Raw genomic sequence first — 15,248 nt, 5'->3', positions numbered from 1 at the left:
ATCTTCATATTCATTCTCGTACCTCCAGCTCTCATATTATTTATCTAGATTAATTATTATCAAATCTTCGCCTTTTAAGTTATTTTTGAGGTGTGAATTAGACAAGGACATAATTTAACAATCATATACAAATATTTTTATCAAACACAAAAAATGCACTTATTTTTTAAAAATATTTTTTCAAGAAAATATTTTTCTTCGTATGAAACGAACACACCAGGGGCCAAGTAAAGAAAACAAATTGTCTGATTTAATGTACCACAAATATATAATCAATACTCCTTTTATGGGAATCAATAACAAATAGATAACATTAATTGATTCTAATATAAGTAATAAAATTGTAATGAACAAATTTTAATGTTAAAGATATGACCATTTTACCTAAAAATATATTCTAAATGTTAATTCACATAAATATAAAGGGCAAAAAAGAACTTACGTGAAGTGAACAAAATGAGAAAGAGAAACAAAAGACCAGAAATTTTCCTCTCCATTTTTTCTTATGTTATTTTTTTTTCACACTTGTGATATGTGATTCTTTAAGACTAATGGCAATATCACTATATATAAATAGAGAAATGGCAGTATCAGTTACATAATTTTACTGTCCTCGATTACGGTATAGTAAATAAGATTATTTATTAATCGAACTTTAGTTCAATAATAATAATAAAAAGAATATGAGTTGTAGTGTACTATTTTTTAATATAATTATTTTATATTGTATAGACAATCTCTTCATGTTGACCGTGCATTTCTCGATATAAATAATTTAAACATTGATAATAGTAATAATATTAACTATAAATTTGATTGGTGAGAGTAATGATTATATCTGATATAAATAGTTTAAAGATTGGTAAAAGTAATAATATCAACTATAAATTTGATTGGTAAAATCTCAAATCAAACTTCTTGGAGAATTTAAAATTTCATCTAATGATTTAAAATTATAACATGCGATCGAATGTTAATTTCATCTCATAATTTTAAATCACATGATGAAATCGCATGTCCGTTAAAATTGTGGTATCAAAAGTTTTAATATAATAATTAGATATTTACCAAAGCATGCACACTCTTTAGTGGCTAACAGCTCAGCTCACCAACACTGACTGACTAAGCTTTAGTGTTTCAAGGAGGAATCACGTGATTAAGGGCCAAATTCACCATTAATTAATGAAATGTTTAAATTTAGTGGATTCGAAATTCATTAGTTTTAGATGTCGTATACTGTGTTAAAAATTTAAATTGAATAATGAAAAAATGAGTACGAACAAGAGTTGTTGAAGTAAGCGAATTAAGTGTTGGTTATAAATATTTATATTATAATTTTGTTGCTCTATTATGTTATTATCGTAAAAAAAAATATTTGTTATAATGTATTGTTTATGACTTAAGATAATATTTGGACCCTCTTTGCTAGAATTGACTAAAATCTTACCTTATGTCAAGCCAAAAAGATTCAACGGCTTACATATATAAATAAAAGGGAAATTTTCACATATAGCAATTTAAAAATATCTTAATTATGTTTCATAGCTATAGTTTGCTAAATTACGACTCGGAGCTACATGTTAGAGGGATGAGAGAGGCGAGCGAGATCGAGAGAGGGAGGAGATTGAGGCGAGCAAGAGAGGACAGAGAGTGGAGAGAGGTGAATTGTATATGTATATTTGTCAAAAAATTGTATAATGGTAATTGATATACATATATATATTTGTATATCTAGCGAGAGAGATTGAAAAAGGGGAGGAGAGATGCGAGCGAGATCGAGAGGGGAGGAGAGAGGTGAGCAAAAGAGGCAGAGAGTGGAGAAAGTTGAATTGTATATGTATAAAAGAGGCTAGATATATCGAATTGTATATGTATAAAAGAGGTCAGATATACAAATTAAATACATATTGTATTTGTATATGTATAATTTGTATTTGATAATTTGGCAAGCGAGACGAGAGAGGGAGGAGAGAGGGCGGAGAGTGGAGAGAAGCGAATTGTATATGTACAAAAGAGGCCAGATATACAAATAAATATTGTATATTATATGTATAAATTAACTAGTATATATTTACTTATCCACGATTTTTTTCTAAATAAAAAAAGCTATTTTTTTATTTATTTATATAGTGTAATTTTTCAACATATTTCTTATAGCTAAGAGATTGAGTCACCGCACTCTTAAAAAATTTCAATATTTTCGTAAAAATTAATTCATAACCTATTTTCTAAAGTTTGAATCCGTGACATTCTTGTCACATGGCAGCAACTTTACCAGTTACTCTAAAACTCCCCTTCAACTAACCCCTACTCTACTATAGGTTAAAAATATAGTACTTAATAGTTATAAAAGAAAAAAAAAACTAATTACAAATATAATTTAAATTCTTAACAAAAACTCCAACATATAATTAGATTAATTAAGTATAAATACAATGCGCAATTCGAATTTAATTAGAAATTTGATTTTCGAACACACCAAATAGGAAATTAAAAAAAAATTGCAAATGGAGACAAAATCTAGACAAGAGTGCGTGCATGGACGATTCTGACCCGGAAATCAAACAAGATCTTTGGGTTGTTGGTGAGATATTATTATTATATTGGAGATTCGAGGCTATGTGATATAATTCAAATCGGTATAAAATTTAATAATTTTGAAAATTGTAATTTAAGATAAGTTATAATATTTGTACAATTATATAAGTTTATGGTAAAATGCGAGGCATAAAGTTATTATTTATAAATTTAAAAAGTGTGGCAATTTTTAAAAACAGTTTTAAAAATTATGTCACATAAATTAAAATAAAATAATTATTAAATAAAGTTGTTTAATATAACTAAGTAAATAGTTTTTGTATCATCAATGCATAAAATTTAAATTCTTTTACATGTATTTCATTTTTTTTGTTCTTGGAGATCTTAATTGATACTTTCCAAGAAGTTGGAATACTAATATACCGGTATATATTATTAAATTAAGGTTGCTGCCACGTGACCAGGAGGTCACGGGTTCAAGCCTGGAAACAGCCTCTGGCAGAAATGTAAGGTAAGGCTGCGTACAATAGACCCTTGTGGTCGGGCCCTTCCCCGGATCCTGCGCATAGCGGGAGCTTTAGTGCACCGGACTGCCCTTTTTTATATTATTAAATTAAGGTCTAAATGATGAATCCTATTTCTTTTTTAACGAGAAAAATTCAAACTAATTTTCTTTGTAGTAATAATTATAATTTTATATATTGATAATTCACGACCTTTTAATTTATAGGTGTAGATCTCGACCTATATATAAATGAGAATATTTTTAAAAGGCATAATAGATAAATATATCACTTAATTTGACTTTAACTTGCATCTATAGTCTTTAACTTTGGGTTTGCATAATTAGACACTTAAACTTGTATAAAGTTGAACAAATAAACATATGTGTCCTATGTGCATGTGGCGTCATACATGGCTAATTTGCGTCCTACGTGGTGTGTATTATGCCACATATGGTGCGTGTGTCTACTTGTTTAATTTTATACAAGTTTAAATGTATATTTGTGCACATCCAAAATTTGAGGGTATAGATGTCAGCTAAAATTAAATTAAAAAACATATTTATGTATTATACCTTTTAAAATTGACACATAAACTAATATACTGAAATGAAATAAAAGTGAATAAAAAGAGCCAATTAATACAAATAATCAATTGTATTATAAATAGAAAATAAAGTCTAAGTTCGAATTTCATAGAATAGCTAATATAAATGAAATTGTCTATGAAGATTGACAAATATAAGACTTCCTCAAGATTTCACTTTTCACTTTTTAATCTATTTTTGAAGAAAAAATAAACTATTGTCATCTATGTTGTTTGAACTTTTCAAAAATATTGTTACCTCTATATTTCAAATCCTTTATAAATATGCTATTTTTGGAGAATCCGACAAGCACCAATCAATATTAAAAAAAAAACAAGCAACATAAATTATCGTAGGATGTCATATGTGAAATTTGAAATTTTATCCAGTAACTATTTTCAATTACATAGTCTAAAAAATATAGTTATTTGTGTATTTTACCTTATAATATAAGTGATTTAGTGCAAGGGAATCATATTCCTTGTCTCTCCAAGTTTGGTACCATATTCCTAACAGCTGATAATTTTAGTAGATTCTCATTATTTTCATAGAAAAGTAGTATGCCTGAAAAATAAAAAGTGAAGATGATAAAAAGATTTGATTTCCTATCTTTGTTGTAACTCTTTCTCAAAATTCCACTCTCTTTTTTACTTTATAAAAAAGTGAAAATGGTACGATATTCAATATTTATAACAACAATATATGTCAAAATGTTGAACATCATATCGAAATATAATTAAATAACTAATAAATTTATAAACTAGTATAATAGTACAAAACTAATTATTATATTTTGTGTAATATATTAACAAAGAAAATTATTTATATTAAAGTTTCATGAAAAAGTGAAAAATAATTCTCTAAACTTAAGAATACGAACCATATTAATTTTATTTATTTATTTTTTGGAACCCAGAACAATCCACAATCTCTGTCATTCGAGTGAGAACTTTGTAGTAACTTACTTATTATGCAATAACTTGCAAACTACACAGAAGATATAAACTGCAATAGACAAATCTCATATGAAGAGCTCATAATTTAATATAATAATATATTTTAGAAATCAAAAATCAAAATTATCTAAGCAAAATTTTTAATATCATACCCATATCATGTGTGCCCTACAATATATGCCGTGCTGTCGGGTAGAACCCATAAGGACCGACCAGCTCGCTACTTGGCAATTCTCCTCTATAAAACGACACATCATAATTATCAATAGAGGAGTCAAAATTTTAACTAAACGGGTTCAAAATTTAAATAAGTAGAAACATGAATTTGCCAAAAGGGATTCGACATTCACTATATATATATACATAAGAAATTATTTTAATTATATATAAATAGTAATAATTTTCCATCGAAAAGAATTCGGATAAACCCCTAACTATTAGGTGGCTCGGCGACTAAATATAGTTTTCTGTTATTACCTGTCCTTTTTATCAATGCAATGTCAGTACCTACTCGGGTCGTTTGGTAGCTAGTAAAGAAACAACATATTTATTTATTAATTTTTTTATAAGGTCTACAATATTTAGGAGTTGGTTAGATATAAATTATGAAAAAATTAGTATATTATTTTATATGATGTAAAAGATGAAATAAGAGCATGAAAACTATTAGTAGACGAAACCCTTATTAAACAGAGATGGCAGTCCTACTTTTATAAACTCTTGAATGAAGAAGGGGACAGAGAGATTGTGTTGGGAGATTTGGAACATACAGGGAGGCGTCACGATTTTGGGTGTTGCGGGTGTTATTCGTAGGATGTGCTAGGGAAGAGCGAACGAACCTGACGAAGTTCCTGTGGAATTTTGGAAGAGCGCGATCTCGGTAGGTTTGGAATGACTGATTAAGTTATTTAATGTCATCTTTAAGACGACAACGATGCCCGAAGAATGGAGGTCGAGCGTAATGATCCCTCTATACAAAAATAAGGGAGATATCCAGAGTTGCAATAATTATAGAGGTATCAAGCTTCTAAGCCATACTATAAAAGTGTGGGAAAGAGTGGTGGAGATGAGGGTAAGAAGAGGCGTGTTTATTTCAGAGAATCAGTTCGGATTTGTGCCGGGACGCTCAACTACAGAAGCCATCCATCTTATGAGGAGACTGGTGGAACAGTATAGGGAGAGGAAGATAGACTTGCATATGGTATTCATTGACCTAGAAAAGGCCTACGATAAAGTGTCACAAGAGATACTACGGAGATGTTTGGAGGCTAAAGGTGTATTTGTGGCATACATTAGGGTGATCAAGGACATGTATGAGGGTGCCAAAACCAGGGTAAGGACAGTCGGAGGCGACTTAGAGCAATTTCCAATTGTGATGGGGTTGCATCAAGAATCAACTCTTAGTCCGTTTTTATTTGCCTTGGTGATGGATGGATTGACGCGATAAATTCAAGGTGAGGTGACATAATGTATGCTTTTTGCGGACGACATATTCTTGATCGATGAGACTCGTAGCGAAGTTAACGCTAAGCTGGAGGATTGGAGACAGGCCTTAGAGTCTAAAGGGTTTAAGCTGAGTAGGACCAAGACAAAATACTTAGAGTGCAAGCTCAGTGAGACACCTCAGGAGGTTGGCACGGAAGTTAGGCTTGGTGACCAGACCATCCTAAAGAAAAGTAGTTTCAAGTATCTTGGGTCTATTGTGCAAAGCAGCGGGGAGATTGACGATGATATTACACATCGTATTGGGGCAGGGTGGATGAAATGGAGGCTCGCTTCCGTTGTTCTATGTGACAAGAAGGTGCCACCACAACTTAAGGACAAGTTCTACAAAGTGGTGGTTAGACCGGCTATGTTATATGGGGCGGAGTGTTGGCCAGTTAAGGTATCTCACGTTCAAAAGATGAAAGTTGCTGAAATGAGAATGTTGAGATGGATGTGTGGGCATTTCAGGAGCGACAGGATTAGAAATTAGGCTATTCGGGACAAGGTAGGAATGGTCTCGGTGGAAGACAAGATGCGGGAAATGCGACTGAGATGGTTTGGGCACGTGAAGAGGAGAGACACAGATGCCCTAGTGCGGAGGTGTGAGAGGTTGGCCATGGATGGTTTCAGAAGAGGTAGGGGTAGGCCGAAGAAATATTGGGGAGAGGTGATTAGATAGGACATGACGTAGTTACAACTTACCGAGGACATGACCTTAGATAGGAGGGTGTGGAGGACCCACATTAGGGTAGAAGGCTAGTTCATAGTCTCGTTATTCTTCATTTTTAGTAGGCGTATTAGCGCACTATAATTCCTTGTGGTCTGATTTCTGTTATTATCTATTACTTTATGTACTTTGATTTGCTCTATTTTATCTGGGTTGCTTTCGTTATTTACTTTGCCATATCGCTTTGTACTTCTTATCCTTATCTAACTTCTTTTTATGATTTTACTGAGCCGAGGGTCTTTCGGAAACAACCGTCCTATCTTGGTAGGAGTCAGGTCTGCGTACACTTTACCCTCCCCAGACCCCACGTTGTGAGATTTTACTGGGTTGTTGTTGTTGTATGTAAAAGATGAAATAACTAATGCTCGAATAACTAATACATGCATCTCTAATACCCATCACCAATACCTACATAATTCTAACCAACTACCAATGACTCCTATTTTCATCATCTCTCTTTTTGTTCTTGCTTCTTTTTTTTTTTCCTTCTGTAAAATTACTTTTTTTAAAAAAAGCTCAAATCCATAGAAAACAACTCCGCAAAAGATATAAGGATAATGCCTACATATACTTCATCTGTCTCTCTAGATTTCAGTTATATGTTATTGTTGTTGTTGCTTTTTATCATTTCAATTCATTTCCCTCACTGATTTGTTGACATTCAACCTTGCTCAAATTCTTCAAAAATGTTGATGAATCTGTGAAACGATCCTAGTGCATTATTTAGAGGATTTTAGCAACATAGACTGTAACAGGTGCTCACCTCAGACGGATAATTCTTCACGTATGTTTCATCTCTGATAAAACAAATAACGACCTTAAACAGAGAGAGGTATCAAAATTCAAACGACTCCATGCACCTTAATCTATTGCAGGATATACAGTTACTGCATGTGTAACGTGCTTTACGACATCAGCAATATTGATCCGAAGGAGCCATAAATCAGTCCGGTTCAACCGGAATAATATTTGACTTATAAATTTTTCTTGTCAGAATCAATTACAATAGATATAGCAAATTCCATGTATGATGATATAATTCCTGTTGAGCCTCCAGTTTCGTTAAAGAATATGGTTAAAGAATGAAGTGGAAAAGCAAACGTTGAACACAGCCAACATTTTCGTTTCTCTTTCTGTCGCAACCAAAGTGCACCGGATAAATATGGGGCGAGGGATGTCAGAGTTAAGTTAGCAACTTCACTCATAGTCGAGATGCAACTGCAAAAGGCAGCTTCCGTTTGCAGAATCATGGATCAGCTTGTGTACAACCTGCTTCTCAACAGCTAGTAGCATGAGCCAAAATGCGATCATTGGCCACGATTTCTACATCAACAATACTTTCGATATCTTTCTCATATACACGAGAAGAGACCATACAGCTAGCCATGCTGAAACATATAGCAAGATCACACCAGAAGCTACAAAAGTTACAGCCCCTGATAAACTGCAGAGAGGATAGTTACAGAGGTCAAAGAAACAATCACATGAATCCTCAATCAACATCCCTTTTTCCTTCAAATACTAGCATGAGTTTATAACAGAAGAGTTACCTGCTATCTCTGGTGAGGAGAAGGATGGTCAATGCAGTCATCTGAGTGGCTGTTTTCCATTTCCCCAAGTTATTCACGGCAACGGCCTGGAAAATTCATCACTTAATACTGTGATAACTAAATAATGAAGTGGATTACTCTAGAGTAAATAATATAGGTTGATTGTGAACCTCTGAAAGTTTACCACCCTGAGAAGCCGCCCATTCTCTAACTGCAGACATTGTTATCTACAAAAAGAAACAAAAAACAATGTTCATCACTCATCCACAATGAAAAAATAACCAAAGATGCAGTAAAGATTTTCAAGGAACATGGAGGAGCATCATATGATGTACATTTTAAAAAGGCAATAAAAAAGCATCATATGATAAATATCATGTTGGAAAAACAGATATTGCACCTTGAGCAAAAGCGACTCCCAGGCTAGATATGGACTAAGATATCTCAAAGAGTATCAAAAAGATCGCATGCTATGCAAAACTTAATAACATCCAGTTAACAATAAGGTTTATCAAGAGTACCCACAGTTCCAATCCATGTCCTCAAGAGCTCTCAAATGCCTCTTTCTTTTCAATCTAAGCAGATCAGTGCTTGTGTGTTTCAGAGAAGTTTATCACTCCCGGCATTACTTGAGATATTCATACTTCGAAGAGGAACAGTTCCAACTAAAATTTCATTTCAGCAGAAGAATATAAATAATAGCTTCAGGGAACTCTAGAAAAAGTACTGCTATTGTGATCCCAAACTATGTGGGAAACTATAGCAAAGATATTATCTTTTAAACAACTAAAAACTTATATGTGGAAAATCTACGCATGAGAATTAAGATAATAATTCAGTCAAATTCACAAAAGTACTATTAACTGCATAACACAATTTGCCTCAAGATAAATATCATTTTCCTTTCCCTTATAACACAGATTTGTAGTTTCTTACTAATATACTAGAGGCTCAAATTGCTAATCAAATTTGACATGTATGATGGATCCAATTACTATCTGCCTTGAACTTTTTATCTAAACTACCTCTTGTTCGTCCAGACCCCTGCAACTCCGCCCCAACCTCCCCCCATCAACAGAAAAAACAAGTAAAATCAAAACTGAAATGTGCAGCGGGCTATGATTCAATCTTTATTGGAGTAGTATAAAGCAGCATTATTCCTTCACTAAATCCTCCCTCGCTATTCAGAATGTCATCCAAGGAAGTTTGTTATGCCACAATATCCTGATTGGCAACCATAACGCTCCAAAGCATGTCATTATGGCGCTTTGGAACACAGCCGATGTGAAAGGAAATGCAATTATGAACAGAAGTACAGTAAATCACTCACCTCCCTGCCAATTATAGCAATTGAAGGTACAGTTAGTAGCCATGGCAATTGTCCAAACACACTAGCCTCCAAAGGTTTGGTGCACAACAAGATCAAGGTGGCAGCGACCATTAGCTGTTGCAGTCAAAAGAGTTATATCAAAAATGTCTGCTCCTTCCTTACAAGCAATTATGCTCAAGCGTCTCAAACATTATGGATAATGGAAGCAATTTTGCTAGAAAACTGGTCATAATTCCAGGCAATATCCATGTGAATTGAAGAATAAAGAGAAAACATACCTTATCAGCCACTGGATCTAAAAATGCACCAAAGGCAGTTCCTAAGTTCATCTGGACGTGTCAAACCAGTCAAATTGTAAGTTGAGATATAAGCAATTATAATTCAAGAAGAAATGATTCTATTAAACAGCAGAAGCATGTACCTTGCGAGCAAGATATCCATCAAGCCAATCAGTTATTGCTGCGGCAATAAATATACCTGTTGTAGCGGTTGGTCCCCACCAGCTATCAACATAGAATGCTATATTAAAAAGGCTACAAAATCAGTTTTCTTTTACAGAGTATCATCTGAAAACAAATTATGATGTAACCAAAAAACAGAGAATGTTATGAAATTCTGATAAACTTCTGCTTTCCATCCTGATTTGTCGTAATGGCTGTGTAAAGTGTAACAAGTGAAACTAAAATCCAGGAATTTCTGTGATTAAGAAATAAAATAGATCAGCAAACTCATATGCCACTCATAGAAAAGCTTATATAAAAGCATACAATAGACTAATAACAAGACAACTATGTTAAATGGTCAGATGTCTGACACACTTACTCCCTTTATTCAAATATTCAGAAGTTCTATAGAGCCTTTAGATCAGGATCCAGGACAATTTCCTCATAATGTATCATCTGTCTCTTGTCTCTAATCAGTATGCACCATGTTCCTCAATTTAGCAGTTCAACAAAGGAAAGCTAAATGAAAAGCAGAGTCTTTTTTTCCTAATTCCAGTTCCAAAACAATTATTTCACGCTAGTTTTTCGTAGTTCGGGGTATTTTGGCTGGAAATCAGTGCCTCTGTCCTCTCTACCACTAAATAAGTTACGAAACCAAGGACCAGACTCTAGTAACCATCATCTCACACCAAATTGAGTAACTTTTTAGTCAAATTGAGTAACTTCAATGCAAGACGAATAGATACTTTCTTGAAGAGTAAATACATCAATCAATTCTACTAATCAACTTAACAAACATTGAAACTCACCAAAAATGAGAAAATCAGCTCCAATTACACTCCAATTTCAGATATCACAACTACCTTTACCGCATTGCACACTCTCAATCAAGCTAGGGTTAAACAAAACTAATATTATTCCCTAAAAACTTACTGGTAACCAGAACCGGAATAGCGGCTACACGTCCGATTGTCAAAATTGTAGGCAATGTGAGCAGTTTAGCAGACTTTGATGGAGCTGATGACGACGAAGACGACCTCACTGTCTTCTCCCGATGGTGATCCTCCTTGTTACCAGGTGTATAGCCCATGCCAGTGGTAGAAATATTCCTCACTGAAAAAGGGGCATACTCCTTTTCCTGACAGAATAAAACTGAGACCTTCACGGACGACGGGGCCGGAGTTGAGATCCTCCGGCAACGGTAGATGTGTGTCGACACCACCGGAAAATTTATCGTTGGCGCGGCGGCGACGGTGGAGGAGAAAGTGCGATACAAATTGTAGGGCATGTGGCCATAAATAGAGGCCACAGCTTTGAGTTTGAGCCCCACGAGCATCGTCAAATTTTGTAATCATACGCATCGAGGCTTAGGTTAGCCCAGATAATATAAATGCATTTTTTTAATTTAATATTTATGTCTTTCAAGTCTGTGGTCACGGGTTCAAGCCTTAAAAACAGTCTTTGGCAGAAATATAAGGTAAAACTGCGTATAATAGATCCTTGTGATCGAGCCCTTCCCCAAACCGTGCACATAGCGGGAGATTTAGTGCACCGGATTGCCTTTTTATGTCTTTCAATTTTGTAGTGGTAATTTATGTCCGTATTTTACTTGAGGGTTCTATATGTATTATGCCACATAATACATGCGCGTTTGATTATTTGACTTTATATAAATTTAAGTGTGCGCTTGCATGTATTTGATGTGTTTTTTAATTTGATCTATATGCCCTTTCAATTTTGCATGTGTTTTATATGACAATTAATGTCTGATGCGACATTTTACGTGAGAGTTTTATGTGTATTATGCCACATAAAATATGTAGGTCTAATTATTTGACTTTAGACAAGTTTAAATAGTTGTATACAAAGTTGGAGTTAATAAATTTTAGCTGAAATCAAGTTAAAATGCATATTTTTATTATGCCTTTGTCTTTTATTTTATAAAGTTATGATTTTATAGATAATTTACCATTTTAAAAAAATAAAATTTATATTTTTTATAAGAGATATGTTTTTTTTACTACGTTTGTCCCTGAAAATTATGAGAACTTGAAATAAGTAATTTTTGCTTTTAAAGTAAAAATTGATATTTAAAAATTAGACTTATACTTGATCATCAATATAAATTAAAGTTATTTTTGATTTTTTTTTAAAAATTTTACAATCAAATGTATTTTTCTGGAGTTCAACATTGCAAAAATGTAATTTAATTTATACAATAACAACATAAGGTAAAATCCCACTACGAATTATATTAATTAATGAATATGAATTATATTTAATTAATTAAATATTAATAATTAAAAAACCAATAAATTAATTTAATTTTCATTTTAACCAAATACCAACCCAAAGGATAAACACCCCTAACTATTACACCTCGGTTCTCTTCTCTCACTCACGGCGTTCATCTCAACTGCTACCCATTAAATCACGGTAATCTCTTCTTTTATTTTTGTGATTTCTTAACTTGATTGGACAAGTCATGTTAAGATTCTTTAATAAATGTCATAATTCCTATTCAATTTATGATATAGTTTAACTTGATGTCTGATCTAAAATAAGTATGTTTGTATTGCGTATAAATTTTAAATGTGTATTTTAAAATTAAATTGTTACTATGTCTTTTTTTTTAGGAGCAACATAAAAATAAATTGTGTCACATAATTGGCATAAAGGGAGTACACCATTAAATTCGTTTTTACCGACATGAGTTGTCGAGCAGATCAAACTCTTCTTTTCTTCCTTTATTACGAGATTCAGAAGTAGAAAGAAGTTGTATTGGGAAGGTGGGTTAGTCTCACACTTAACCAGAGGTTTCAAATCTGACGAATCCTGAGTAACGAAAAAATTCTGTTGGGATATTACTCCTGAATGGGCCTTGCATGCGCGATCCGGATTTAGTTGGGCTTCGGCTCCAAACGGTGGAAAAAAAAAACATTATATCCTGTTTAGCCCATATTTGTGTATAAGCACCTTTAATAGTTGTGCACCTTTATACAAGGTTGACACATTATGTATAATATTGTATAATGTATAGTTCCACTGGTCATTCTGAGTTGTATCTAAACAGAGGTTGTGTTGAGATAGAAAGAGGAGAACTTCGATGCAGCCAAAGTGCTTGACCATATGCTTCACAACTGAACACTAGCATGTTTGTTTGTTCGTTCGTTTTTACAGGTCTCTGTAGTTGTCCGACAGCATAAGCCATCCAAAAGGTACAATATTTATGTCTACTTGACAGAATTTGTAGGACGACCCGCCGAATTCACATCATATATTATGTTCAGGCTTGGTGGTGCTAGTCGTAATGTTAAACTTATTCTTATAGTGTCTTGCTTTTGATTTCTATCATCATTTGTTGTTTATTATGTTTTAGTTATCGCAATATTTTGTTGTTGTTACTGTTTCCTTAATAGTTGTTATGCTTTCTTCATTGTTGTTTTTCCTTTTTCATACCTACTTTGATTTGCAGTCTCGACATGAGGGTCCTTTGAAAACATCCTCTCTACCTCCACGAGGTAGGGTAAGGTCTGTGTACACTCTACCCTTCCCTGACCTCACTCGTGGGATTACACTAGATATGTTGTTGTCGTCGTCGTCTCATGTCATGGTTTGCAACTTTATGCAGCTATTTCTGTGTAGTTGTCTTATGCTTTTATCCCCTTTGATCTCTTGGTTGCATTTTTCAAGACTGCAACATTGTTCGTCAAATTACATCTAGGAAAGAGAAGGCTAAACCTTTTTGTTCATTGCAAGAAAAAGGTAAACTTAATATCGATTTTGTGTTTTCAAATGGGAAGATTAAAGGAACCAATAAAGAGAATAGTTTTACCATGGAGAAGCTCTAGTAAAAATTGGGACTTGAATTAATCAATATGGATATTCAATGGTAGCTTATCTGGTAAACAAAATGATGTTAGGAATCAGATATGGTAATTTGTATCATGGTGTTCTTTCTTTTTTTCGGGTAATGCTTTTGAAGCAAACTATAATCATATATTCATCTTCCCTTGATTAATCGCTAGGTTCGACCAATTTCACAATCAAAGAAACAGATTGATCTCCAGAATGACATTCACAAATTTTATACTGACAGTTGTGGGAGTGAGCACCGTGGTTTTACTGATGAGGAGCGACGTTAAACAGTCTGCCTCCATCTTCAAGCGCAGTGTTCGTCAAATTCGCCACTGGCTCGAGGAAGAGTCTGCTTCTGCTGCTAAGTATGTCATCTACTCGTCTTTCCCTTTCCTGTTTCTAATCAAGTATTTGGTCTGTTCATTTTGTTATCTTGTTGTAGTTAGTATTCTTCAGCTTATAGTTTGTATTTAGTCATCAAAAGTTATCTGTTGATGAATGGTAAGAGATATGTCTACTTTTAAGAATGTTTTTGGTTCTTTTCTTCCTGTTAATTTCCTCCATAACTCAAAATTTGCCACATCTGCTATCGGTCTTTCTTTCAGAAACAACCTCACTACCTCCACGAGGTAGTGGTAAGGTCTATGTACACTCTACCCTCCCCAAACCCCACTTAGTAGATTTCACTGGGTATGTTGTTATTGTTGATGCTGCTATTGGTCTTTCATGTATTATACTGTTGGGGAGAAAGAAAGGTACCTTGTTGAAGAGAAGAAAGGAAATTAGAGGGAGGAAAGAGAGGAACATAATGTTTTATCTTCTTCTTCAACATTAGACCTGCCAAAAGGTCTCAAAATGGTTCGGTCTAGTTGGTCATTCGACTTGTACAATTAGTATCAAGCCCCATTTGCTATTGTTAGTATGACTCGACAACTGGCCAATTAGTTTCCAAGCATAGAGAAAAGTTCTTGCCACATTTTGCTAGTAAATATTGGATCTCTATCACTGATGATGTTTTCTGGCATACCATGAAGCTTGTATATTTTATCCACAAAAGTTTGGCAATATCATAGCTAAATTCAATGCATAAATAACATGAAACAATATGTTTTACTCTAATAGTTAGAAGCCCTAAGACCCCTAGAAAATTGTTTTATGAATTTTATTCTTGACGCTTTTCACCTTTACTTGTTTGGTTATTAGTTCCAATCGTCACTTTATTTGTGTATGAGATGGACATGACATGCCATTGATATCTTGTAGGGGAATGG

General features: G+C 33.6%; 1 protein-coding gene and 1 long non-coding RNA gene across 3 annotated transcripts; one reads left to right on the top strand and one right to left on the bottom strand.

Annotated features, from left to right (window-relative positions):
- Positions 1 to 7,726: 7,726 nt before the first annotated feature.
- On the bottom strand, positions 7,727 to 11,487 carry LOC129870664 (CDP-diacylglycerol--glycerol-3-phosphate 3-phosphatidyltransferase 2-like). The gene is made up of 7 exons (XM_055945500.1): positions 11,053 to 11,487; positions 10,098 to 10,195; positions 9,955 to 10,005; positions 9,677 to 9,790; positions 8,517 to 8,573; positions 8,347 to 8,432; positions 7,727 to 8,240 (listed from the first exon to the last, which is right to left on the bottom strand). Exons 1-7 carry the CDS (start codon positions 11,453 to 11,455, stop codon positions 8,120 to 8,122), a joined length of 930 nt encoding a protein of 309 aa, XP_055801475.1. The 5' UTR covers positions 11,456 to 11,487; the 3' UTR covers positions 7,727 to 8,119.
- A 982-nt stretch (positions 11,488 to 12,469) lies between these two features.
- On the top strand, positions 12,470 to 14,343 carry LOC129870897 (uncharacterized). 2 transcript variants are annotated; one of them, XR_008762157.1, is made up of 3 exons: positions 12,470 to 12,555; positions 13,300 to 13,337; positions 14,219 to 14,343. It is a non-coding gene; the product is annotated as an uncharacterized LOC129870897 (long non-coding RNA). The 2 variants fall into 2 exon arrangements; XR_008762158.1 differs by lacking the exon at positions 14,219 to 14,343 and adding an exon at positions 14,148 to 14,191.
- The last annotated feature ends 905 nt before the right edge of the window (positions 14,344 to 15,248 follow it).

Source organism: Solanum dulcamara, chromosome 10 (assembly GCF_947179165.1).
Source record: "Solanum dulcamara chromosome 10, daSolDulc1.2, whole genome shotgun sequence".
Taxonomy (NCBI): Eukaryota; Viridiplantae; Streptophyta; class Magnoliopsida; order Solanales; family Solanaceae; genus Solanum; species Solanum dulcamara.
This window is presented reverse-complemented; position numbering and strand designations above follow the sequence as displayed.

What these genes read in the sequence shown, in the direction of transcription:
- LOC129870664 (XM_055945500.1), bottom strand. Translation starts at nt 11,455, where the DNA reads ATGCTCGTGGGGCTCAAACTCAAAGCTGTGGCCTCTATTTATGGCCAC. An exon ending in TTGCTATAATTGGCAGGGAG is followed by an intron (nt 8,574 to 9,676) that starts GTGAGTGATTTA and finishes TTCTTTTTGTAG; the next exon opens with ATAACAATGTCTGCAGTTAG. An exon ending in AGGGTGGTAAACTTTCAGAG is followed by an intron (nt 8,433 to 8,516) that starts GTTCACAATCAA and finishes TGAATTTTCCAG; the next exon opens with GCCGTTGCCGTGAATAACTT.